The sequence below is a fragment of the Equus przewalskii genome, chromosome 16 (assembly GCF_037783145.1).
Source record: "Equus przewalskii isolate Varuska chromosome 16, EquPr2, whole genome shotgun sequence".
Lineage (NCBI taxonomy): Eukaryota > Metazoa > Chordata > Mammalia > Perissodactyla > Equidae > Equus > Equus przewalskii.
In genome coordinates, this window is record NC_091846.1 from 5,306,560 (window position 1) to 5,334,451 (window position 27,892).

The 27,892-nt window shown below is 38.9% G+C and overlaps 1 protein-coding gene across 11 annotated transcripts in view; it reads left to right on the top strand.

Moving 5' to 3' along the window:
* The window catches only part of ATP8A2 (ATPase phospholipid transporting 8A2), a 591,936-nt gene that overhangs the window by 161,070 nt on the left and 402,974 nt on the right, over window positions 1-27,892 (top strand). For 7 of the 11 annotated variants that reach the window (XM_070578675.1, XM_070578674.1, XM_070578684.1 and 4 more), the window contains exons 10-18: window positions 422-533; window positions 6,309-6,474; window positions 10,952-11,079; window positions 11,928-12,005; window positions 14,445-14,533; window positions 18,443-18,487; window positions 20,438-20,513; window positions 26,349-26,454; window positions 27,192-27,274. In XM_070578675.1, the coding sequence (XP_070434776.1) occupies window positions 422-533; window positions 6,309-6,474; window positions 10,952-11,079; window positions 11,928-12,005; window positions 14,445-14,533; window positions 18,443-18,487; window positions 20,438-20,513; window positions 26,349-26,454; window positions 27,192-27,274 (883 nt within the window). The remainder of the gene's footprint in view (window positions 1-421; window positions 534-6,308; window positions 6,475-10,951; window positions 11,080-11,927; window positions 12,006-14,444; window positions 14,534-18,442; window positions 18,488-20,437; window positions 20,514-26,348; window positions 26,455-27,191; window positions 27,275-27,892) is intronic. The other 4 variants (XM_070578681.1, XM_070578680.1, XM_070578673.1 and 1 more) reach the window with 1 other exon arrangement.

Sequence of the window (27,892 nt, forward strand, 5' to 3'; positions counted from 1 at the left end):
CTTTTATTTAATCATTAAATCATCTTTGACAACTGTGATATAGCTTTATTGCTTTTATTTTCTTGTAATAGTCTATAAAATAAACTGGGTTTCCCAAATCAATAAACTTCTGGTTATTTTAGCAATTTCCTTTTTGGGTGTTGAGTTTCATACAGGGTTATAAAAGACACAGTTCCTTCTAATGTTTCATAGGAAAAAAACTACCTTTTTCTGTAGTGGTGAGTGGATAAGGTAAAGCTTTTTTATGGGTCGTTTTTGGGTAGATTAAGCCAGTGGTAACTTTTATTGCCCCTGTTACCAGTAAAATAGTTCAAATTTGACTAAAGGAAACATTTGATTTCTTGTGGGTGTATGTTTAAGGGGAAGCTCATGCTCGTCTGTCAGACTGTCATTAAATATAAATGTTGTTTCTTATTTTTAGCCCTGTTTCCCTTGGGCCTGACCAGATCTTATTAAGAGGTACACAGCTTAGGAACACTCAGTGGGTCTTTGGCATAGTTGTTTATACTGGACACGACACCAAACTCATGCAGGTAAAACATTTCTCTGCTGAAAAACAATGCTGATTTTAGGCTTCTTTTTTTCTGTTTTTATGGAGTAGAGGGTGGAAAATGCAGATGCTGCATTTAGGAAGCTCAATTTTGTCTATGAACTTAAATTTGGAAAGGAAGTGCCTTTATTTTGGTTCCTTAAGTCGTTTCTTCTGGATTTCTGTTATTGTATCAGATATTTGTTACTTCTTGCCTGAAATATCCATGGTCTTTGTTTTCCAGATTTAGGGGGAAAATCTGTTCTAACCGATTTTATCTTCTGGACTCAAGGGGGATTCTTCTAACTTCCTTATTTCCTTTCTCTACTTTTCCTCCTCACCTCATTAATTAGGATTTTGCAGTAAATTGTCTTATTTAACTGAACTCGAGACAATTTAAAAGCAGTTGTTTTTGAACTCATGTTTATTCTTCATATCATATACCAGAGAAAATATATTAAAGTGATTTTGCTCTTTCTACCTGTTAATTTTTAAATTATTGTTTGTGAATTTACAGCTCACATTTATGTTATGACTTATTTTGCCAGGAAACTTTGAAATTCTGCATAAACCAGTGTCCTTATGTGTCATTTCTTACGTTTCTGTGGTATCACTTGGCATCTTATTTTGCTAATGGTTGCTATTAATAAGAATTGGCTTTTCAGCTTATCTGCCATTTTCTGTAACTTCTAAAGCACATATTTGGCTGTATTTTTTAATTAAAAAATATTTAGTGGCCACCGTGCGCCATGTCTTGTGCTAGGCTGTATGTCTACAATAGTGAAAGGCCCAGTCTTACCCTCTGGAGCCATGTAGACTAAGGAGTAATAGTGAATTACAAAGTAGAGAGAGAATTGTAGTATGTGTTGTTACAGAGTGCTGTGAGTGTATGTGAAAGAGTCAACCAACCCAGGTTTGTGGGTGTCACTTGACTAGATACTAAGAATGATATTAAGAAGCACATTTTAGATGTGGAATTGGAGAAGGGGCGCTATTTTGTTGGTCCACTGTTTGAGGCCAAGTGATGTAGGAGAGAGTTAAATATTTATTAGAACAGATAAAGTGATGGCCTCCAATGGCCACACCAGCTGGGTAACGCAGTGGAGACAGGGAAGAGAGATAGGGAGGATTAGAAGAGTTGAGAGGCTCATTGAAGTTGAAGAAAATTGTTGGAGTTGCTGAGTGACTGATTGATCAGTGTGTAAGGTGCTTGTCTTTGAGTTTCTGGGGTGGAGGGTTGCAGAGTGGAGAGACCCAGAGTGAACATGGGAGTAGGAGGCTAAAGATAGAGCTGTTGGAGGCTATTCGACGTCAAGAAGTGAAAGACTGAGAGACTCGGGCATTCAATGGGTCAGTGCTGTGATTTGAATACGGGATCATGGCGAGGCTGGGGTAGAGACAGATGCCATAAGCCAGCTGCTTATCTTCAGAAAGTGAGGGGGAGCGACTGAGAGGTTGGTGGACTTTCAGAGGGAAGAGGCAGAAGGTAGCGTTGCCAAATGGCATGAACTTTACAAGTGATTTTTTAACATGGCGTTAGAAAAATAAAGTGTCAGAAATATTATGGCGTCCTGCGTATACATTCAGTTATACCATCTTTAGACTCTGAGGGATGCGAGTCTGTACCAGCACCCTTTGCTTGAAGAGATTTCAGGGAAGGAGTGTCCTTGGCTGGGTAAGGCAAGGAGTGAGAGAAGAGCTCCTGAAGGAGGCAGAGGACACAGGGAAGTTTTGTCCTGGAATGGTAGGGCCCAAGTGTGGTGCAATGGTTACAGAGGGGATGTGGTGTGTGTGTGGGCATCCATGGCAGCTAAAAAAATAAATAGTTGGCAGATGCTGAGAGGCAGCTCTTGGGTGGATGAAGATCATTCAGCATATCTGAGATATGCCTGATCCATCCTTCCTGCCAGGTCCTCACCCATTCGTAAGCGCTGATTATAACGGTTCAAGTGTGTTGGTTCTGAGCAGCCTGTACGTGAAGGTTTGATCCTGGCGAGTAGTTTAGTGCTCTGCCACCTCGTCGGTAGCCTCTCACTTCCCCAGTCCGCAGCCAGTAGCCACTGCTGCGCACTTTTGGAGCTCCGCTAACCACAGATCACTTCTGTTTTTGTGATGAAGTGACAAAGAGATCACAAGGAGCTTGCTCAAATTTGGGCGGGGCCCCAAGGCTGGTTTTCAGATTGTGCATATTACAAATGTAATCACTCTCCAAGATGCCTTGTACACTGGTTGTTTTTTCAGGGTGTAATGCTGTTTTTCTAGAACGCACATTAGTAATACTGCTTTGTGGCTAAGGCGTAGGAGATAATTAAGTTACGCTTAAAAATGATCCCTCATCTCTTCAGTGAGTAGGGTGTGCACTAAGCTACCGCGGGAAGTTTGCATCTCGTGAGTGCAATAGGCACTTTTCCCTGCCCTGGATGGGATAAACCTCTTTTCAAGGCGTATGACATGTTGACTGTTTGAGTACAGAATAATGGAAAGCCCCAGAAACACCTGTGCTGGAGTCACCGTGCCTTTAGGGCTGAAACAACAAGTAAAAATAATGAGCTTTCAAAAGGAATATAATATAACACACGTAGCTGGAAGCCATCCTGTTTGTGAAATAATATTTTTTGTGTGTACTTGTGCTCCTTGACCACAGACAGGAAACGCCATTGCTTTAGGGTTCCACTTTTTTGTTTTTGTTTTTTAAACTCTCACCTCAACGCCTTCTACTCTTCAAAGTTCCCTTGTTTCATATTTAGTGTAGTTACACATAAAAATATTTCCATGTCTCCTATTTCCGTTGGTTGATTTAACGGTAAAGAGAGATATTATCACATTAATTACAGCAAATACTTAGTGTCCCATGCATTGTTCTCAGCATTTTGCATGTATTAACTCATTTATTCCTCACAGTAGCCCTGTGAGGAAGATACTATTATTGTCCCCATTTTCTAGATGAGGACCCTGAAGCACAGAGTGTCTACGTAAGTTATCGAAGCTACACGCCCACGGAGAGGGAGAGCTGGGCTTCAAACCGAGGCAGTCTGGCTTCCGAGTCCGTGTTCTAACTAGCACTCTACTGACTGCTTTCTTAGGAGAGAATAAAATGTGTAAAATTCAGATCAAATATAAGCTTTTTCAAATTCTGACATTTTGGCCTGTTTCAGCTAAGAACTCCATTACTCAGAAGGAGCAGTGTTTTCTAAGAATTGTGTAGAAGAACGTACAATGCTGGTCAGAATGTAACATTACAAGCTCATCGTTACAAGTGGACACGTCCCAGGGTTGGGAGCGAGTGCGCAGAGCTGGCTCCCTCAAAGTGCATGTGTTGAAGCCTGAGGTTTGGGCTCTTGTGTTGGATGAAGGATAACTTTTTCTAATGCTGTTAACTGGCCAGGAGTCCAGTTCACCACTGGAAAAGATCAGAAGTCAATAAAATAATAGAGTGATAGGAATGATGTTAATTATAATTTTTTTCTGCGTGTGCCTCCCGTGAATGTTTATTAAAAATGATAAGATCATCTTTACTTTTTAAAAGATTGGTATAGGCAGTCTTGGAACTGGTCCGTTGGCTCTGCCATGAGACCAGAGGTGATGTGTCATCCCCATCAACCTTTAGATAGCGTTAGATGGATGATAGGTCAGCCTTTACTAATAGATTTCCTTTTAGATTCTGGAGGAATTTTTTTAAAAGTCTATAAAGAACAAATAATTTAGAGAGCTAAAGTGAAAGGGAGAAGAGAGTTTCTAAAGGAAAATGCTGCTGTGCTGTTTGGATGCTTAAAGCAGTTAACTTTTCAAAATCGCCAGTATAGCGCTTCCCTAACTCCCCACCTCACAGAAAGCGTTGGGCTTGATAGTGGTATTTCTGGGTTTGGTGATAGAATTCAGCCAATTTCAGCGATGTTGTGGTATGACCTTCTTTATGGAACTTAGGAATGAATTGCTTCCCATTTTCATGTTGGTTGTATTTTCACATTGTGACTTTATTTGTATTCTTATTTTCAAAGACATTTTCATCCTCGCTCTGTTCATGGTCAGATAGATTGAGAATAGTGAGGGAGAATGCCGCCTTGAGTTTGGTACGAGGCGCGATTTTTACGGCTAGTTAGTGCCTTGCAAGTTTTCAGATCACCTGGTCTTGCAGATCAGTGTTGACTCCAAGGAGACAAGGCTCGTGCGTTGTGGGAGGAGGCCTGCAGACTGAAGCTCCTGTCCCTCCGCCCCATCCACTTCCTGGCTTCTGATTTAGCCCAGGCTCTGGTCACCTCCAGGAATGCATTATCATCATCGGCTGTGTGGCTGTATTAGTTTCCTGTTGCTGCCGTAACGACTACACCTAGTGGCTTAAAACAAGGCGATTTGTTAATGTTGCAGTTCTGTAGGTCACAAGTTTGGTATAGGTCTCACCCATATCAAGGTGTTGGCAGGGCAGCATTCCTTTCTGGAACACTCCAGGAGGCTCTAGAGGAGAATCTGTTCCTTGCCTTTCCCAGCCTTCTAGAGGTACCCGAATTCCTTGGCTCATGACCCGCTTCCTCCATCTTCCAAGCCAGCAGCGTTGCATCCCTTTACCATTCTTCTGCTGTCACATCCCCCTTTGCCTGTAGCCAGGAAAAGATCTCTTCTTTTTCTGCTTTTAAGGACCCATATGATTAAATTAGGCCCGCTTAGATAGTCCAAGGTAACCTCCCCAAGTTAATGTCCTTCATTTAATCACAGCTGCAAAGTCCCTTTTACCACATAAAGTAACATATTCATAGGGTCCAGGTATTGGGACATGGGCATCACTGAGGGACCATTTTTCTGCTCACCACAAATGCCGTTGGAAAATTTTTAATAAATTAACTTCAGGTGCATAACTGTCTAGTGCAAACAGTTCTGTTGACTTTTCCACTGCCGAGGGATGTAGTCCCAAATTTTCTGCCTGATGTGCAGTGGTCCTTGAATGTGGATTTAATGAATCTTTCTGAACTCACTTCCCAGCGCTGGCCTCTGCTCCCGGTAGACTGGCTTTCCCACTAGCAGTGAGACAGCAGGCCATGCACATTTATAGATGGCGAGGCTGTGTTTCTGCTTTTGTTTTACCTTCCTGTCTACATTCTGTTCACGATTTAGGACTCCATCCAGATTTCTCCTGACCACTAGAGCTTTCCTGAGTTTTCCTGCTTGTTTCTTGTTCACTGTTTTCCACACACACCTTTTGTCCATCCATTTATTTTGACACCTGTTGATGTTCTATTTTGCATTATTGATGTGTATGTGTTTGTGTGTGTGTGTGTCTTTTTTCCTCAAATTTTGAGCTGCTGGAGGGAAAATATGTACTTCAAAAATATCTCTTTGTATATTAATTGGAGAGCTGTGTTATTTGAAGATTCTCTCTAGATTTTTATGATATATAGGATCTTTAACTTTCTCTTGAATTAGCAACATCTTGATTTCTTTTAAACTGGACTTAAATGATTTAGAACTTGTGGTCAAAGATAGTAAAAGTAGCTAATTTTATGCTAAAATGGAATCTTACATCCAGATTGAATCATGTGGAGTTGAAATGTGTTCTTTAAAATGGTACAGTATGTCTTCTGTCTTCTTTACTTAAAACTAGCCGTGTTGATTCAGGAGTACAGTGTTTTTTAGTGGTACACTTTTTAATTTCGTTGGTTATTTGGCAAAAAAATATAATCTTTTACTTTTTGTTTGTTGATTTTAGTTAACTTACCTCCCTTTCTCCCCACTTGTTGTCCCCAAGTCTGTTCTGTGACCCTTACTGATTTTAAATGCTATTGTGCAGAATTCCACCAAAGCACCTCTCAAGAGATCAAATGTTGAGAAAGTGACCAATGTCCAGATCCTGGTGTTGTTTGGCATCCTCTTGGTCATGGCCTTGGTGAGCTCGGTGGGGGCCCTTTACTGGAATGGGTCTCAAGGTGGAAAGAACTGGTACATCAAGAAGATGGGTAAGTTCTGGAGTGGGTTTCCTGTTGAAGTAGGATGAAACTACTTTTGGAAAATCCATCTAAGCGTGGTTTATGTGTGGTGACCATGTCATTTTTCTCTTCTCTTTGGGTACTCTATATAATGCCAGCCTTTCAAGGAGAGTTGAAAGATTAGGAGTTATGTGATGAAGTGAAGATGGACACATTTGGGGATTTATAGTCAAATGATTATTTTTTAACTATATTTTTTGAATTGTTTTCTTAGTGGTTGCTTTAGGGATTACAGTGTAATCTTAATTTATCAGCAGCTACCTCAGATTAATACTAACAATTCCAGTAAAATACAGAAATTTTACTCCAGTATGGATCCATTTCCTCTCCTGCTTTATGCTATTATTGTCATATATATTACATCTATGTTATCAACCTAATAAGACAGTGTTATTGCTTTATATAATCTTATGTCTCTTAAAGCAGCAAAAAAAGAAAAAAAATAGAGAGTTGTTTTACATTAACCTACTTATTTAACATTTCCAGTACTCTTCATTTCTCTCTATGGCTTTGAGTTACTAGCTTGTGTCATTGTTTTGCTTCATGGAGCTTCACTCTCTTCTCACTCCTTTGTGCTGTTATATATATTACATCTGCATATAAGTCCAACAATGCAGTTTTATAATGACTTTTTTTGCTATTGTTTTTTAAATTCAAAAGAAAGGATAAAAAATAGTAATTATACTGTCTTTTATAGTTGCCTATATAATTACCTTACTGCTGCCCTTTGTTTCTCTATGTGGATTTAATTACCGTCTGGTGTCACATTTCCTTTATTATTTCTTGTAAGGCATATTGGACAGCAACAAATTATCTCAGTTTTTATCTTGGAATGCCTTACTTTCTCCTTTGCTTTTGAAGGGTAGTTTTTCTGATACAGAATTCTTGTGGAATTCTTGGTTGACATTCTCTTTCTTTCAGTACATTAAATACACCATTCCACTGCCCTCTGGCCTCCATCGTACTGACGAGAAGTCAGCTGTTAATCTTATTGTTTTTCCCTTGTATGTTAGTCATTTTTCTATTGCTGCTGTCAAAATTGTCTTTGGTTTTCAATAGTTTTAAGTTTATTCTATTTGGAGTTTGTTGAGCTTTTCGGATGTATAAATTAATATTTTTCATCAAATTTGGGAGGTTTTCAGCTATTATTTATACAGATATTTTTTCTGCCACATTCTCATTCCCCTCTCCTTCTGGTACTTCCATTATATATGTATTTCTATAGGGTCACTTGATGTGTCCTAATGCGTTTCTGAGTGTCCTCTGTTAATTTTTCTTTATTTCTCTTTCTTTCTCTTCTTCTGATTGGATCATCTCTATTGGTCTATATTCAAGTTTGTCTATTCTCTTTTCTGTCAGCTCAAATCTGCTGTTGAGCTCCACTAGTAATTTTTTCATTTCAATTATTGTACTTTTGAATTCCAGAATTTCCATTTGCTTCTTTATTTTTAAACTTCTATCTCTTTATTGATATTCTCTAATTGTCAATAATTGTTATCATACTTTCTTTAAATTCTTTAGACAGTTTTCTTTAGTTCTTTGAATACATTTATAATACCACTTTGAAGTCTTTGTTTGGTTCATCATTTGGGCCCCCCTCAAAGGCAGTTTCTATTGCTTCTTTTTTCCCTGTTTCTTTGTATGTTTCATTATTTTTTTGCTGTTGAAAACAGGGCATTTCGGATAATATATTGTAGCAACTCTGGATTCTGATTTCCTCTTCCTCCTGGGGCTTGTTTTTGTTTATTTTAGTGACTTGGCTGGACTAGCTCTGTGAAGTCTGTTCTATTCTGTAGTGTACAGCCTCTGATGTTACTGCTCAGTTTCATTTCCGTGTTTTTACTTTTTAATTTTCTTAAAATGTACAGTTTAAAGTATATTGTGGGTTTTAGTACGTTCACCACTACCTAACTTTAGAACATCATCATCATCTCAAGAAAGATATCCTATCCTCATTAGCAGTCACTCCTCTCCTTGTTTTTATTTTTAAGCTTGAATTCCTAGGGGTCACTCTGGGTCAGCAGGTCAGCCTAGGTTAGAAGTCAGTCAGTGATTGTGCTTAAATTCCTGGAGCCAGTAAGAATCCCACCCTCTGTGGTTTGATCTGTGTGAGGCTTGGGGAATCCTTCAGTGTTTGGGGAGTTTAAAATCTGCCCCACATTCAGTCAGGGACTAGTAGCTCACAGTACCCTCTCTGGTCTCTCCTGAGAAGATGCAGCCTTGCTCATGGACATGACCTTCTGGACCACTAGCGTTGAGTGTGATCCTAGCAAGGTTTCTTGGCCATTTCTTTCCTTAGATCTCCCTGTTTAATTTCTGGCTAGTCTGCTGTTTTGTTTGCCCCTACTAGTATTGTGAGTTGCTTGTCTTTCCTGATTATTAGCCACTGGAATTGCTATTGTTTTTGACAGTGCCCTGGGCATGGCTTTTTTTTATGCTGTGCCCCAAATAACGTCAGTTCCCTTGGGCTGTTTCTGTCCTGACAACCTGCCCTACTCTGTGGTAGCAGACTGCCGCACCCTGGGATAGAATTTATGCAGCATGGAGCTGGTGTCAGAGGAGATGAGAGCTGCTAGTCCTCATGCCTGTCTCAACCACCCACCCAGAACAGAACCTAAGCAACATGGATCTGGGGGAAAGGAGGCAGAAACAGCCTTTCGCTTAAATGTCAAAGGCTCCCACTTACTGAGATTGAGTAGATTTTCTTTCTTTCTTTCTTTTTTTTTTTAAGATTTTCTTTCTTTTTTCTCCCAAAAGCCCCTTGGTACATAGTTGCATATTTTTAGTTTTTGGTCCTTCTAGTTGTGGCATGTGGGATGCCACCTCAGCATGGCTTAATGAGTGGTGCCATGTCTGCGCCCAGGATTTGAACCAGTGAAAATGTGGGCTGCTGAAGTGGAGTGCATGAACTTAACCACTCAGCCAGGGTGCTGGCACCTAGTAGATTTTCTTGAATACATGCTTTTGAATTTTTTGTATCCTCTCTGATCAATTTCCAAACACTTTAAATGCTTGTTTTTTGACAATTTTGTCCAGTTTTATTGCTTTTTTTTTGAGAGAAGATTTGCCAATCTGTTTACACAGCAATTCCAGAAAATAAATAAGAGTTAATGTCAATTTTTTAAATAAATTTGAATTTGAAAATTTTGGGATATTTTCTTGGGGTTGTTGTTATTTCCATCTTTCAAAATATTTTAGTTAAACCTATCAAAACATTTTTTCCTTTTCTAATTATCTCATGTGAAAAACTCATACACTTTGAACTGCCCAGGAGAACTCTTGCCGCCACTTTACAAATGTGGGAAATGTGACTGGGACTTCAGTTGTAGCTTGTATCAAAATCCTTTGATTTTGGTTCTTAAAATTTGGATTTGGACTGTGTTATATGTCTAGCTTCAAATGTGAAGACTGACATTCTATATACATATGTTGTTAGTTCCAAAATGTCATGGTCTGAGTAAATAAACAGCATTGACACTATCTTGGTATACAGGCTTTGTGGTAAATTGCTTAGATTATATCCACCTCCAGTACTAGCTGCATAGTTTACAGTGGGAGAATGATCTTTTTGTCTTACCCATAATGCTTTCTGTCTTGTTATCCTTATGGTAAAGTCTGAGTAGCTCTCTTGTGAAAGCCATCAAACTCCACATTTGCATTGTCACATTGCATTGTTGGAGCTTTGACTTCAGTTCAAAGAGCTCTCCTCTTTTGGTAGTCATAGAACTTGACCTCTTTCCCCCTTCCTGGTCCTGCCTCTGCTTTGGAGTCCATCCCTTAGGAGTCTTGGTTCATCTTTGGGGATCGTCTTCCATCAAGACATTCCTTCTCTTATCTTCAATAAATAGTCTCCAACTCTGCCTGTTTTCCCTGTTCACACGTTTTTTTTTTTCCATTTTACCAATTCTTTGGAATGTCCCAAATATACTCATACTCGAATGAGGTTGTAGATATTTCTTACAACCGTTTCAAATGGCTGTCCTCTTTTCTGCATCCTTTTTAGTTAGCTGTCATCTCTCTGTCTTCCAAAACTTAAATAAAGCCTCTGTTCTTCTGGATGGCCTTCAGTGACCATGCCTTCTCGTTAAAAATCCCTCCTGTCCTGGTTTCTGTAGTGCCCCGTGAACTCCTCTTGAATAGATGAAGCCTGCTTCTGCATAGTCACACTGAGGGGCATACTTGCTTCTGCTTACTCCCCTTCCCCGCAAACTCCTATGAGAAGCCAGCTCTTTATTGGAAGGGATCATGTCTTAATAGTCTTTGTGTTCACAGTTGGCACCACATAGTAGGTACTCAGTAACTACTTTAACTTGAATCTCTAAATTTATACATAAGCCAATTGACTTTTTTCTGAACATCTTTTAGAAAAATTCCAAAATAATAAAATAAAAGGAAACTGAGTGGAGACTAACTAAAGCTATAGAGATATTATGGTTTTCTTCCACAGACACAAGCTCGGATAATTTTGGATATAACTTGTTGACATTCATCATCTTGTACAACAATCTTATTCCCATCAGTCTGTTGGTGACTCTTGAGGTTGTGAAATACACTCAAGCCCTTTTTATAAACTGGGTGAGTATCACAGTAGTTCAAAAGTTGAGCTGCTGGAGAATTGTCAACTACTATTTTCAAATACTTTCTCAGAGCCTTAGTCATTTAATTGAGCTCCAAGGAAAGGAAGAATGTAGGTAATTTATGCTTTGGTCTGGAAGTTAAACTAGCCAGACAACTGGCAAGGGATCTCCGGCCAGGGTGTCCCTGAGCCATGATGGCAGTGACTTGTTACCTAACGTCTCAGCTTCCTGGTCTGTGAAGTGGGGAGGACAGTAGTCCTGATTCAAGGTACTCGTGAGGATTAAGTGAGATAATGGGAGCAGAACGCTTAGCAGGTACATGTCTTCTGGTGAGTTGGGATAAAATGGCTGCAGCTGTTGTTCATGCTTTTGAAGTCTAATTTAGTGCTGAAGAAAAGATCTCCTGTGTGTGTCTATATCAGTGTTCATTATGTATCAGAAGTCATGGTGACAGTAAACATGGGTTCCATTGTAAGAGTGGAAATGGAATTTTTAAGGAACTGTCAGGGCCATTAAGCACTTCACTTCACCAACCAGTATATGTAGACTAGGTGCTTTCCTCTGCGTTTTATTTGATCTTCATAACAATTCTGTGAACAAGATGTTAGCTGAGCTCAGAAGTGTGAGTCCCTCTAGGTCATCAGACGACTATCTTGAAACCAAATCTTCTCCATATAAATTCCCATGTTTTCTCTTTGTATCACACAATAGCCACTGTATTTTCATCCCCAAATTAAAAATTAGCATTTATATTAAGTTATCTGTTTTTAGCTTCTTTTCTGTGTTAATTTAAATGAAGGATTAATGGTATACACTTTCTGAGGTGCCCCCCTTTCTCTCTCTCAGGACACAGATATGTATTATCTCGGAAATGACACTCCTGCAATGGCCAGGACATCAAACCTTAATGAAGAGCTTGGGCAGGTGAGTGCCTCTTTGGGGACTTTGGGAACAGTGACATGAGCATGAGGGAGATGAGTGTTAGAAGAACCATGGAGAGATTTTGCAAAAATAGTTATCTATGAATGTGGTTTTGATGTCTGAAAAGTTATATAGTATTTGAGAGTATTGTTAAATGCAAATGTCAATCTGTTTTGACTTGCATTTTAAGGTATGGATATATCTTACCACCTAGAAGGTACCTGCAAAAAATTTAGTACAAAAAATAAAGTATAACATTATTTTGGACTCTTAAAATTGTTTATCAGGAGCAAATGATAGAGAAGATAATGGTTAGGATACTCAGATACTGAACAATCCTACATGTGGGGGCTAATATGAAGGACATGTTTCCAGCAAATGTTCCAGATTTTTGTCTCTGGAATACTACAGGGAACCAGTTTTTTTTTCCACCATCGCCTCCAAACCCCAGTTGCCTTTGCATTATGTTTTCATTTTATGTTGAAATTACTGCAAGGAATAACTTATTTTGAATGCATTGCAATTAAAGATTATAATTTCATTTTATACATCTCATTTAAACCTTTCAACAACCCTATGAGGTAGGAGCTATATATTAGACTAAATTTGCCTCCTCTTTGAACCTTGTTCCAGTTTTCCAGGTAAGTTAGTTTATCTCTCTTCTATGTTCCCATAGCAGTCTTTCCAAACATAAATACAGTAGAACAAGAGACATGATGGTGATGCAGGGTCTGTTTCCCTCTTGACTTTAGCGCCCATTCAAGGGCACGGATGCGCCCAACATAAGGTCTTGGTTTCCTTGATCAGTTTAGCACAGGGTTCAGTATGTCAGTGTTCTCAGGTGCCATTGAACCGGGCCTGAATCATTGAAGATTGAAAGTGCTCAAGTTGCACCCAAGATGAAATAATTCATCCTAATTGGATATATGGGGAAAGTTTGCATGAGGATGTACTTTTGAGTTGGAACTTAAAGGATAAGCAAATCTTGTTAATTCCTTATTATAAAATTTTCATTTTTTAAATATTTTAATATAATTTTTTAGTTTTTTAGAAAGAGGCAAAAGGAAACATTGCTTATTAGAAGGCTGATTCTACTCAATTTTTTATACCCCTAGACTTACTGCATATAACACTTACATAAAAACTTATTTATAGCTGTACTTACCCATAGTGTACTAATTTCATATTTCTATGTAATATTTGACTTCTTTAGAAGCATTAATAATCTTTCTTTACTTAAAGTTCCTTTGATTGCTTTGAAAATAATTCTCAGTATACTTGCTTACATTGTATCATTCAGAACAAGTGCAGAGTAAACAACTCATGTTGTTAATCCCTGTCCTATAAAACAGTACAGCACGCCTTCCCTGGAACCGTGCTTTGGGGTCCCTGGAGTACATCTATTATCCAGCAACAATCATGATCCCTCTTTAGAAAACCGCTGAGAAACTGGAATTGTTACTGGAGTCCGTTCTGTTAAGTACTGCCCCCTCGCCAATCTGTGACATAATTTCCCAAGAATGGTACACATCGAATGATGTTATTTATCTTCTGGCCAAACCCTTTATTTCATAGATGTGGAAACTGAGGCCAAGCAGGAAGAGGTGACTTCTCCAGAGTCCACATGACGAGCTCGTATCCAGAGCCTGAACTGGACCGTTTCTCCTCTCGTGGTCCTGAGTTCTCTTCCCCATCACATTATCCACCTGAGGGAGCCTAATTCGCACAGCACACGTGCATCTGGAGTTCATCTCTTTTGCATTCAGTTAATCATGTCAAAATGGTGTGCTTGTTGACCTTCAGAAATTTCTCTTTTCACCTGCTATACTGAGAGCCCAGTGTATTAAATCTGTAAAAGTTTGTATCTTGGGAAGTTACGTAGTCTGTAAGCAGTTCCTGCTGCCTTCCTGTAGTCTTAACTGAGAGAGTGACTCAGAAGCTTCGAGTTTGTTCTCTGCCAGTTCAGGATTTGCCTTCTTAATCCAGCGAGGGGATGGACCCTTAAAAAGAAATGTTCTGAGGGCTGCCAAGTCTGAGCTTGTTGTCTTGACATACTAGATGCGAGAACAGAAAATCATGGGGCTCTCTTGAAGAATGAGGTGAATCTTTGAGGTGCCTTGTGGCAGGTTTAGTGCGTATGCTTAGCGATCTGAAATGGCTGTTGCTGGAGCCGCCTTTGCACATTTCCACACAATTGGACTCTAGAATTAGTTATTGAAGAAGGTTTTTTAAGTGGTCTAAGCATTAAAATATATTAATTTTCTAGTGATGTATAATTATAATGATTATATATAATGTATACAATTATAAAATATATTTTGCTTGCTTTAAGGATATTTACCTTTTTATAGATTTTGAAAAATGTAGATGGAAAGACTTCTTTTATTGGCCTTTGCATCTTGTTACATTCTTAATGTATGTTTCTTCTATTCTTTGCTTTAGGTAAAATACCTATTTTCTGACAAGACTGGAACTCTTACATGCAATATCATGAACTTCAAGAAGTGCAGCATCGCTGGAGTGACCTACGGGTGAGTGTGTTCAGCACTTGTTGAAAATTTGATTTGCGTTCATTCAACAAAATGACTTCATTTTTAGCTGCTTAGTCAAATAGCTTGATTTTCTGATATTTTGAAAAGATATTTATAAGGGATTTAGATATGCAATTACTGTTGAATATGTTGAAAACTTAATGAGTCTCAGCTTTGCACAGTTAAAGCATTATTTATTTCTGCAGATATTAACCTAGTGAGAAATCCCAGGGAATCCATGAATTTATATTTCCAATCTAATAATTATAAATTTCTTACTCATGTTTTGATCTGAATGCCTGTCTTTTTTTAAATTGAGGTATAATTGACATGTAACATTATACTAGTTTCAGATGCACTACATAATGATTTGATATTTGTATATATTGCCAGATGATCACCACAATAAGCCTAGTTAATATTCATCATCATACATAGTTATAAAATTTGATTTTTCTCATCATGGAAATTTTAAGATTTATTTTCTTAGCAACTTTAAAATGTATAATACAGTATTATTAACTTTAGTCACCATGCTGTACTTATATCCCCATGACTTATTTATTTTACAACTCTTGACCCCCTCACTCATTTCACCTACCCCTGCCTCTGGCAAACGCCAGTATGTTCTCTGTATCTATGAGCTTGTGTTTGTGTGTGTTTTTTTCTTTTAGATTCTGCTTGTAAGTGAGATCACACAGTATCTGTCTTTCTCTGTATGCCTTATTTCACTTAGTATAATATTCTCAAGATCCATCTATGTTGTTGTAAATGGCAAGATTTCCTTCTTTTTTATGGCTGAATAATATTCCATTGTGTATATACCACATATTCTTTATCCATTCATCCATCAATGGACACTTAAGTTGTTTTTGTGATTGGCTATTGTGGATAATGCTTCCATGAACATAGGGGTACATATATCTTTTTGAATTAGTGTGTCTTTTCTTTTGGATAAATACCCAGAAGTGGAAATGCTGGATCATATGGTAGTTCTATTTTCAGTTTTTTGAGGACCCTCCATGTGTTTTCCATAGTGGCTCTAACAATTTGCATTCCCATCAACAGTGCACAAGGGTTCCCTTTTCCCCATATCTCTGCCAACACTTGTTATTTCTTGTCTCTTTGATGATAGCCATTCTAGCAGATGTGAGGTGATATCTCATTGTGGCTTTGATTTGCATTTCTCAAGCACCTTTTCATCTGTATGTCTCCTTTGGAAAAATATCTTCAGATGTGCTGCCCATTTTTAAATTGGATTGTTTGTATTTGTGCTATTGAGTTGTATAATTCTTTATATATGATATATATATAAGGGATATTAATCCCTTATCAGATATATGACTTACAAATATTTTCTCCCATTCAGTAGATTTCCTTTTCATTTTGTTGATGGTTTCCTTTGCTGTGCAGAAGCTTTTTAGTTTGATGCAGTCCCACTTCTTTATTTTTGCTTTTGTTGCCTTTGCTTTTGGTGTCATATCCAAAAAATCATCACTGAGACCAATGTCAAGGAGCTTACCCCCTATGTTTTCTTCTAGGAGGTTTCAGGTCTCCATTCAAGTCTTTAATTCATTTTGAGTTAATTTTTGTGTATGGTGGTGTAAGATAATGGTCCAGTTTTATTCTTTTGCTTGTGACTGTCCAATTTTCCTAACACCGTTTATTGAACAGACTATCCTTTCCCCGTTATATATTCTTGGATCCTTTTTCATAAATTAATTAACCATGTATTCGTAGGTTTATTTTTGGGCTGTATACTCTGTTTTATTGATCTATGTGTCTGTTTTTATGCCTGTATCATACTCTTTTGATTACTATAGCCTTGTAATATAGTTTGAAATCAGAAAGCGTGATGCCTGAAGCTTTGTTTTTGTTTCTCAAGATTGCTTTCGCAATTTAGGTCTTTTGTGGTTTCATAAAAATTAGGATTGTTTGTTCTATTTTTGTGAAAAATCACATTGGAATTTTTATGGGGATTGCACTGAATCTGTAGATTGCTTTGGGTACTATGGACATTTTAACAATATAAATTCTTCTAATCCATGAGCACAGAAAGTCTTTCCATTTATTTGTATCTTCTTCAATTTCTTTCATTAATGTCTTATAATTTTCAGTGTACAGGTCTTTCACTTCCTTGGTTGAATTTATCCCTAGGTATTTAATGTATTTTTTTTGATGCAATTGTAAATGGGATTGTGTTCTTAATATCCTTCTGATCGTTCATTATTAGTTTTTAGAAATGCAACAGATTTTGTGTATTGATTTTATATCCTGCAACTTTACTGAATTTTTTTATTAGTTCTGACAGTTTTTTGATGAAATCTTTAGGGTTTTCTATGTATAATATCATGTCATCTGCAAAAAGTGACAGTTTTACTTCTTTTCTGAATTGGATGGCTTTTATTTCTTTTTCTTGCCTAATTGCTCTGGCTAGGACTTCCAGTACTATGTTGAATAAAAGTGGCAAGAGTGGGCATTCTTATCTTATTCCTAATCTTAGAGGAAAGACTTTCAGCTTCTCACTGTTGAGTATGATGTTAGCTGTGGGCTTGTCATATATGGCCTTTGTTATGTTGAGATACATTCCCTCTATACCCACTTTGTTGAGAGTTTTTATCATAAATGGATGTTGAATTTTATCAGATGCTTTTTCTGCATTTATTGAGATGATCACATGATTTTTATCCTTCATTTTGTTAATGTGTATCATATTGATTTATTTGCTGATGTTTAACCATCCCTGCATCCCTGGAATAAATCTTGCTTAATCATGGTGTAGGATCCTTTTAATGTATTATTGAATTTGATTTGCTAATATTTTGTTGAGGATTTTTGCATCTATGTTCATCACGGATATTAGTCTATAGTTTTGTTTTCTTGTCGTGTCCTTGTCTGATTTTGGTATCAGGATATTGCTGGCCTCATAAAATGAGTTGGAAGTGTTCCCTCCTCTTCTGTTTTCTGGAAGAGTTTGAGAATTATTTGTATTAATTCTTCTTTGAATATTTGCAAGAATTTACCAGTGAAGCTGTCTGGTCCTGGACGTTTGTTTATTGGGAGGTTTTTGATTACTAATTCAATTTCCTTACTAGTAATTGGTCTGTTCAGATTTTCTATTTCTTCATTATTCAGTCTTGGAGGTTGTAAGTTTCTAAATTGTATGTTCATTTCTTCTAGGTCGTCCAATTTGTTGGCATATAATTGCTCATAGTAGTCTCTTATCCTTTTATTTATGTGTTATCAGTTGTAACATCTCCTCTTTCACTTCTGATTTTATTTGAGTCCTCTCTCTTTTTTTCTTGGTGAGTTGTCTAAAGATTTTTCAATTTTGTTTATCTTTTCCTAGAACTAGGTCTGAGTTTTGTTGATCTTTTCTATTGTCTTTTTGGCCTCTATTTCATTTATTTCTGCTCTGCTCTTTGTTATTTCCTTCTTTCTACTAACTTTGGGCTTCATTTGTTCTTCTTTTTCTAGTTATTTGAGATGTAAAGTTAAGTTGTTTGAGATTTTTCTTGTTTCTTGAAGCAGGCATTTATCGCTATGAACTTTCCTCTAAGCACTGCTTTTGCTGCATCCCATAAGTTTTGCTATGCATTTCCATTTTCTATTGTCTCAAGATATTTTTTTGATTTCTCTTTTGATTTCTTCTTTGACCTATTGGTTGTTCAGCAGCATGTGGTTTCATCTCCACATATTTATGCATTTTCCAGTTTTCTTCTTGTAATTGATTTCTAGTTTCATACCATTGTGGTTGGAAAAGATGCTTGATATAATTTCAGTCTTCTTAAATTTATTAAGACTTGTTTTGTGGCCTATTAGATGATCTACCCTGGAGAATGTTCCATGTGTGAATGCCTGTCTTTTGATCACAGTTTTGTGACCACTCTGTTTCCCTGTCTCTGGCAGTCATTTTCCAGAGTTGACAAGAGAGCCATCCTCAGATGATTTCAGGTAAGTAGATTCTAGTGCTTCTTGATGCTTTAGTGGGAAAAGCTTTGGAACAATTTTATGTTGGCATTTCTCACATGAATATTTTGTGAATAAGAGTTGCATATATGTTATTTAAAGAGAGAACTAGAATAAAATTTAAGTATGAATATGGTTTTAAAGGTCCAGTGATACTATAAGGCTTTAACAAAAAATAGCCAGCCATTGGACCAGTACTTCCCACTCACTTCCCACTTCACAGCATGTCTTTAAGATTGTAGCATGTATGCTGTAGCATGTATCAGAATTTTATTCCTTTTAAAGGCTGAATAATATTCCATTGTATGTAGATACCACATTTTCTTTATCCATTCATCTGTCGATGAGCATTTGGGTTATTTGCACTCTTTAGCTATTGTGGCTAATGCTGCTACAAACTTTGGTGTATAAGAATCTGAGTCTCTGCTTTCAGTTCTTTTGAGTATATCCCTAAGAGTGGATTGCTGGGTCATGTGGCAATTCTATGTTTAACTTTTTGAGGAACCACTCAACATTTTTTTCATAATAGCTCTGCCATTTTACATTCCCGCCAGTAATGCACAATTTTTCCACATCGTCATAACGTTTGTTAATTTCTGTTTGTGTGTTTGTTTTTAAATATAATAGTCATCCCAGTGGGTGTGAAGTGATATCTCATTGTAGTTTTGATTTGCATCTCCCTTAGGACTAATGATGTTGTCTGCTCATGTTTTAAGAAGGAGACACTAACAAAGCTGATTGGTAGGGCCGTGTGTGTAGAGGGGGAGAGTGTGGTTGATGACTCAGTGATTTCTCTCTGGATGACCAGCCAGGACCCACCATTTTGTTAGAGGATCCCTGGATGTCAGTGTCTGTGGGTCTTTCTTGTGAGCTGATCGATCATCTTCTCATGAGATAAATTCTCCAGTTTCCTTCAAGGGCTGTAAATCTGGGTGCAGCTGTTATGGTTGCTGAGTGGAGGCCTAGGGTTGGTAATCATACCTTTCATCATATATAGGATGGCACTTAAAACTCCTATCTTGGGAGGATGCCTCACTCTACCTGCCTGTGTGCGTGGTGTCCTTGCATCCCAGGCTACTCTGGTTTAACTTCTCTAAGGATAAACTTCCATTTTTTCTGGGTGCAGAAGGTTCAGTTGCCTGGCCACCTGTCATGAGGGAGAGTTCTTGCAGGCTGATTTTTCCTCAGGTGGATTTGGAAGTACTCCTGTTTTCAACCCTTCCTTTATCTCCCAGGTACCTTATGCTGCCATTTCCTCAGCTTTCACAAGGTTCTGCTAGGAGCATCAGGCTGCACATTTATGTGCTTCCCCTTGCAAGCTCTTGGTTTTTGCTTTCTCTCCTGCACTAAACTCTGATATCTACTCAGAATTTGGACTGACCTCAACTCTGCTGTCTTCTCTTCTTCCATTGTCTTTCTCCTGAAGAAAGGCTTTCAGGAAGGAGTGGAGATATGTGAAAATACTTAACCCTTCACATTTTCTTCAATGTGATAGCACACAGCTAACATAGCAAGTTTGCTTTCTCATGATTATTGCCTCCTACTCTTGCCTACATATGCGCTCTGGCCAGAAATGATTGTATAGGTACGATGCAGTAATTGCTCTCATTTTATCTGCTTTGAGCAGGCACTCTTGGAAGTTTTCCCTGGTAGAAGTCGTACAGAGACCAACTAAAATGACAAAGTCATGCTGTTGATCCTTGCCTCTGTTTCTTCTCTTTGTAACTATGTTGTTTATAATAACTTATAAAATACATTATTTATAGTAAGGTCAAAGATTTTCTGTCATGAGGTTTGAAATAATATATAGTATTCCAAATCTTTAGAAGTTTAATATAAATCTATAGGCTTTTTAGGTATGGTTCTTCTTACAAGGTCTGAGTTATCTTAAAGGAACTTTTGAACTGAATAAATATTTTCCATTCTCTCTTGCAGCCGGATAACTCCTCCCCCTAGCGATTCATGTGACTTTGATGATCCCAGGCTCTTGAAGAATATTGAGGATCAGCATGTAAGGTCACGATTTTGCTTCTAGGACATTAAATAGCTTATGATGCAGTTTTATTTATGTGCATGTGTAGTATCTTGAAAGTTGCAATTTCGGAGCCTGGGGAAGAGATGCAATCTCACTTTCATGGTGTTAGTACTTCAGGGAAGTGATCTTAAATAAATGGTTTGTGTTTAACACTTTGCATAAGTTAATGTAAAGCTGAATTAAATATGTGGTGAAGTTATAAAGTAGTATATCAAGATTACCACAAATCTTACCATAGAATTCTCTAACATCTCAGATTTCTGTTCTTTGGAAGATTTCTGCAGTACCATTTCTTCACAGTTGTGACTCTAACAGGTCGTATATTTTGAAAAGAAATTGCAATATCCTTTGACTAGGATAATTTAGGAAACAACAGTAAGATATAATAACATGTAGCATTTATAGCATCCTACTACGTGCCAGACATTTGACATGTATTTCCTTTAGCACTCGAGTCACCCTAGAGAGGTGATAGGAAGTTGCATAGAAAGATTGACTTGGCCAAGAGTTACCCAGCAAACAAATGTAGAAATGAGACTCAGAACCTTAGTCTGTTCAATTCTTAACTATGACATCACACTATCTTAACTGTTGCAACAAACAAGGATTAACTGCAGGATCACATGAATTCATTTTTGTTTTAAAGGCTCCTCTGAAAAATACCAACTTAGAAAAATATTCAATGATCAAAACATTTCACAACCAGTTTAAATTAGTATAAATTAGTCAGTATAAATTAGATCTAATGAGAATAATTTTTTCAGGAAAAATTTTAGTTCTAAATTTAGGTAAACGAGCAAAATTAAAATGTTATCTTCCCCAAATTTTCTTTAGAGATAGATATATTTAAAACTTTCAGTTTTCAGTGAGGGAATTTTCTTTTCTCTTCTCGATTGTGGTTAGTGCCCATGTGTTAGTGCTAAAACCTTCTTGGCGGTGGTTCTCAAAAGTGAGCATGCAGGGCACCCACGACCACAGGCTGGGATGCAGATGTTCTGCCTCAGCCCCTGGGGATGTTGATGGACTGATCCCAGACTGCACAGAGGACGCTGCTGAAGTCTGTGCTCTGGGTCACAGTCACGGACGTAGACGTGGTCCTTTCTTGGATTTTGGTCTTAGAGGATGATCCAGCTACTAGGCTAGAGATTCTCCACGCATTAGAGTGATGTCACAGAAGAAGCTTCTCTGGAGGAGGGTGTCAAAGAAACAAGTGCACTGTGAGGACTTTCTTTCTGAAAGAGGACTCAAGTATTCTCAAATCATATTTAGGTTGAGGGTAGTAACGACAGTGGTTGAGTAAATGTATTTGTTTGGGTTGGGATGGTGAATGGGAAAGGAGAGACATCGAGGCTGAGGAAACTGCTCTAAGTTTGGAATCACCAAATTTGTTGTCCTAGCGTAGATCAACAGGTGAAAAAGCAGCAGAGGAAGTGAGATGAGCATAGTGTTTTGAGTACCCCGGAATCCCCGTGTTGCTTTAGGAATAGCAACAAACGATTGGATCTCTGTTTAAGAGACTCACTTATTTATTCATTCACTTGGCAAACAGTCTAAGGGCCTACTTTATATCAAACACCTTGCTAGGGGAAGAGATGAATAAACAGCACTCAAGGGATTTCTATTAATTGGGGGAAAAGACAAGTAAAATCATTAAGAGCCATTGTACACTTTTGTGTCATAGGGATAGGCATGATGTGACTTTCGGAGAAGGTGATTTTGTCTTGTGTAGACAGAGGAGTCCAGTCTCTTTGCTGGGTGCAATGGCTGTAACTGTTGAAATGTGAGCAGTGTGGCTACCCACACTGAATGGTATTCTCACCGACCTAAATGTGGGCTGGCATAGACACTCAGTGGCAGGGGGAAATCATTCATTTGGAGAAGGGATCCTGGGGAAACCACTACACCTGCTGATGGGATCCCAATTTTTGACATCTTTAAATACTTAGCCCTGTTAATTTACATGCACATGTAGGTGTTCTTTCCAAAGCCGAACCCATATTTGTGTGTGCTGGGTTTCTTAGGGGTTTTTAACTGTTGATCACATGCCCTTCTTGAGCCTGTCCTCTCTTGACATTTGAGTGGAGACCTTGAGTGGAGACCCAAGCGTGGATAAGGACCCTCTAATGAGCATTTCCTGTCCCATGATCAATAGCATGCATTTTAGGAAGAAACTTCACTCTTGTGAGAAGTTAATGAACTTCTTTTTTCTTCTTTATTTCCTCCTCATCTTCTACCCTCCTGAGCCAAATTTCCTTTCATTCCCGAGGGAAGGCCAATGAGGGTAGGGGCAGGTGCAGCCCTTCTAAAAAGGAAGCCCTGGCTTAGGGAGATTATCATAAAGCATCGATGAAAACATGGGGACTTTTAAGGATATTTTAATAATCTGAATACTCACAGTGCATTAAAAGCATAATGAGGCCACAGATTTGGGAATTTATTTTCTAGTTTTTAGTGAAAGCCTACTTGCCTATGTTTAACTTCTTTTTAAGCTTTCCTGTATCCTTGAAGCCTTCTGAGGTCTTCATCTTGGCTACTGCACTAATTAAGCCCTATGACATTTAACATCTAGCTCCACTATAAATAATGAGGACCATAGGCTCCAATAGTTTTCTTTGGGGAGGTGTGGGATTGGATGAAATGTACCCAATGGATGTTTGTAAATATTTTAAATACAGGGCCTGTTAGATCATTTGGTTATTTTGCCAAAATATGGCTGAGAAGAGGGAAGAATCATTTTAAGAATTTAGCCTTTGGATGTCCCACATTCTTATCTAAATTGTCTTGGGACCATTGACTAAAATCAAAGCATTTGAACCAAGAAAACCCTTGCTTTCCTCTCAAGGGAGTACTTCCATCTGCTACAGAATTTTTGTTTTTCTTGGGTCATCATTCCTGATTTTCTGGGTCCTTTAGGGCTGTGTTTTAAGCTTTATGTGGGCTGATAGCCAAGATGGAATTTGCCTTTTAGTCAGAGAATCAACTTATGGTGAATTTCAAGGAACGATTCATGTGGTCCCTAGATTACATTGCTAACCAGTAACTTCCTGTTTGAGGGAGAATTCCCCAAAGATTTTCTAAGGAAGAACATATGACTGTCTTTTGAATCATTATACCTAGAACTTTTGAGCTTAAGTTTTCAAGAAGAAATTATTTGTATGTATATTGTTGAGATACGTTCTGGCAGCAATTTGATGTGCAAGACAATTTTAAACATGTATAGTTTTCTGCTATTTTACATTCATCAAATAAATCGAAAATATTCATTTTTAGATATATAAAGCATTTTGTGCAGATTAAAAGCTGTTAACTGAAGGATAAATATTGTATGATTACACTTCTCTGAGGTACCTAGAGTCACAAATTCGTGGAGACAGCACAGTAGAGATGACGAGGCGCTGGGGGAAGGGAGAAGGGAGTTATTGTTTGATGGGTACCGGGTTTGTTGGGAAGATGAAAAAGTTTTGGTTATAGATAGCAGTGATGGGTACACAGCATGGTGAATGTATTTAATGCCACTGAATTGTACAATTACAAATAACTGAAATGATGAATATTATATGTGTATTTTTCCACAATAAAAATGTCTTAACTTCTAAAAAGACATGTAAACATGCGTGCATACTTTCTCCAATACACAGTCAGTTCGTGGAAGGTATAAAAAGATTTTCTCCTTGGGAGTTACAGAAAAATGTTTATTTTCAAACATGGAGCACTTGTCTAAAACATATTGCAAACATCTTATCCATAGGCTTCAAATTAAGTTTGTCTCCTTTTCCTGATTTCTTATAGAATGTCAGGTTAAGCAGAGAACCAAAGGTAAATTAATTTGTCTTAGAAATCTTTTTTTGATTTTTAAGAATTTTGTCTGGCCTACTACTCAAGGTGGAAGCTTAATTTGAATGTGTGTGCAACTCTTCTTATAAATCAGAAAATATTTCACTGTTAAGTTTACTTATTTGCTGTAAGATTAAAGACCCTCTTTGTGTAGTTTCACTGTGGGACAAGGTGATGGACCAGGCTTGATAACTCTCAGATGCAGAAAGCCATCTTGAATTGAAGCTCCACTCTCGAATTAAAGTACTTTTGGGTAAAATTTCTTACAATTTTTGCAGTGTAGGCCTTTGGGAATTTGTGAATTCTCTGACTTACTTGATCTCACTCAACTGTAATTTAATGTGGATTTTCTTTTTGTGGGAGCTCAGAAGAAGTAGCTATGCAAACGGTCGTGATTTGCTTGCATACAGTTGCTTCAAATCACAGTGACAGTTCAGAGGAGAAACCAAAAATGTTTAAAATATTAGTCACCATCTATTTGTGACTAAACTAAACAAGGAAAAGAAAAAGAAAACTCCATAAAAAGTAGCAACACAAAGTTGCTTCCTGGGTGTGAAAATACAAATCTATCTCAAATTCATAGCCAGCTGCCTATTTCAAAAGGAAACATTAAAGACATTGTCATTAAAATAACCTCAGGACAAGGAAGCCTGGGTTCACCCGTCTTTGAGCATCTTTCTTAAAGTACTAGCCCCCCACACACAGATGAGAATGAAACAGGTGTCTATACTGGAAAGGAAAAGGGAAAAGTTATCATGGCAGATGCTACAACTGTCTGCTTTGAAAACCCAGGAGGCTCAAGTGAAACTCAGAGTAGCTAGGAGTCAGCTACAATTGGATGTTAAATTAACTTATAAAATCCAATGTTTTTCTTACATTTGAACAGTAAACTCCTGTAAAATGTGGTGGAAATAAGATTCCATTCATAGTATAAAAAGCAGATGATAAAACACCTAGTACAGTGCCTCACATATAGTGGGCACTCAGATACATTTTGGATAAATCAAAAAATTAATAGGAAATATGCCAGGGCCTATATTTAGAAGTTTTAGAAGCCTTAAATAAATAGGGAGACATACTGTATTCTCACATGCGTAGACAGTATTAAGATGTCTTTTCTTCACTAATGATAATTATAGTCTAGTCCCAATAAAATTATCAGGGTTTTGTCAAGGAGGAGAAAGGTATTAAATATGTGTCCAGGACAATACTCTTTTTTTCTTTTTCTTTTTAAAACGGCAATAGGCAAGGGATGCACTGCCTTGCATGTTTTAAGAGATGATAAAGTTACAGAACAGACATGGTGTGGAGTAAGTGCCATTACAGTGGGAGAGAAAGCCAGGGACTCGTATGTTTGGTGAGTCAGTGCTCGCCACGTTGAGCCAACATAGATTTCAGTGCCCTCTATTTGCTGGGCTGGAAATGCGTTAGTGAGGAAGACAGACACCTGCTTGCCTGGATCGTAGGGCAGTGGGGAAGAAGCACGTGAGCAGCAGGAGTGTTTGAAGTGTTAGAAATGAGCAAGGCAGGTTGCTGGGGGAGTCAGGGGAGGGGGCATGTGCCTCCTCTTGGTTCTCACCTGACCACATGGGCTGGCATATCAAGAATGACGTTCCAAGACAGGCTTCTCAGGGGAAGTGACTGGTAAACTGAAGCGCAGAGGATGAGCGAATAGAACACCTGGCTGAAAGCAGGGAGAGGGAGAGGGGACGGTGGGAAAAGGCTTGCCGTATCTGAAGAAGTGCAGCCCCCAGTGGCTGGTAGCACATACAGGAGGGTGAGTGGCAGGAGATGGGGCTAGATGGTGAGCAGATGCCAGACCACAGCAGACCTGGAGTCCGCGCTACACGTCTGGACCTCTGTTCTGAATGGAGCAGGAAACCGTTACAGGGTTTAAACAGGGGGTGACTTGACTCTAACTCCAGTGTATGTCAGCGGTGTTGTAACAGATGGATTAACTCTGTCTCCTGCTTGTAGCCCACAGCTCCTTGCATACAGGAGTTCCTCACCCTCCTGGCTGTGTGCCACACCGTCGTTCCCGAGAAGGATGGAGATAACATCATCTACCAGGCCTCCTCCCCAGGTGAGGGATGTGCTCTGCCCTCCCTTTCTCTGGAGACTTGGGTGTTTGCAGTTACTTGTGGGAGATGCGGTGGTACGTACGGCCTGCACCACAAACATCCCGCTGTTTGCCTCTGGCCTCACACGGTCTACAGGTTATGGTTGCAAGGGATAAAACTGGAGAACCCTGGTGCTGAGCCCTCCTGACTCGGGTGACACTTGGGCAGCAGGGGGGCCCGGGCCATCTTGCATGTCCTGGCAGAAGTCCTTGCACCAGATGAAGCTCTCAAGGGCGAGTGTGCGGGCTTCCTTGTTCACCTCCGCCCTCACGGGATTTCCCGCTGCTGGCGAAGCTGTGTCCTGGAGCACTAAGTTTAGCCCCTTCCTGGTGCTCTGTGAGTCCTGCAGTCCTGGGATGAGCACTGCCTATTCAGAGTAGACGTTTAGCCAGAAAGTCATGGGAATGTTACTTAAGTTCCTCAGAGGGAGCTGGACCCCACCCGAGTCTCGGCGGTGCGCCATCAGTCGTGTCCTGGTGAGCTAGTTTGGTGTGTCTCCCCGTGCGTGGGCAGCGCTCCTTCAGCTCCTGGGGCGGGGAGAGGGAGCACGCCTCTGCCTCCTTAGTCTTCACTGCTGTGTCTGGGAGGCCCGGCCTCTGTGCCTGGGGTGGATTTTGTTAATTTGAAACCTAGTGCTCGGTAAACAGGATTCTGTCATTACCAGCAGCTAGTCAATGCTTCGTCAACTCTTTATTGACAGATGAAGCTGCTTTGGTGAAAGGAGCTAGAAAGCTGGGCTTTGTCTTCACAGCCAGAACGCCGTACTCGGTCATCATAGAAGCAGTAAGTGACCCGCTGGGCGCCTCCTGACGGTGCACACCACCTACTCTTTTTGAAGATTATATATTTGAAATAGCATGTCTATTGTAAATAGGATAGCTAAATTTCAAATTTTTCTTCTGTGAGAAACTAGACCTGTTGAAGAACTGATGATATGTGATTATATTAGCTTATTCCTGTTGTTTTTGCAACGCAGTAACTGTTCTCTCTTAAAGGTGCTTCCTCACAAGTCTTTCATACTGATGTGATCTTTGCAGAAAAGACCTTAGCAAGCCAGTCTTTGTTCTGCAACAGTTCATGGCGCGCTTGTCCTGGAGGCGAGTCTGTCTCTCTTTGTATCCTCAGCGCCTGGCAGTTCTTGCCCAGTAGGCCCTCACTCTGCCGGCTTCAGTCTCCTTGATGGGAGAGAAAGGAGTTGGCACTTAAGATCTTTTTTTATCTGTATTAGTTTTCCTTTTCCCTAAAGTCAAAGGGTTTGTTTATTTTACGATTTTTTTTCTGTTTCCCTCTCAAGGAGCCTGAGGGAGAAACTTGGGGAAAGAAAAAAGTTTAAATCAAGAATAAGATCAAATCGGACACTTGAGCTGGGCAGTAGGGACATTGGTGGTTAGGACTGGCCGG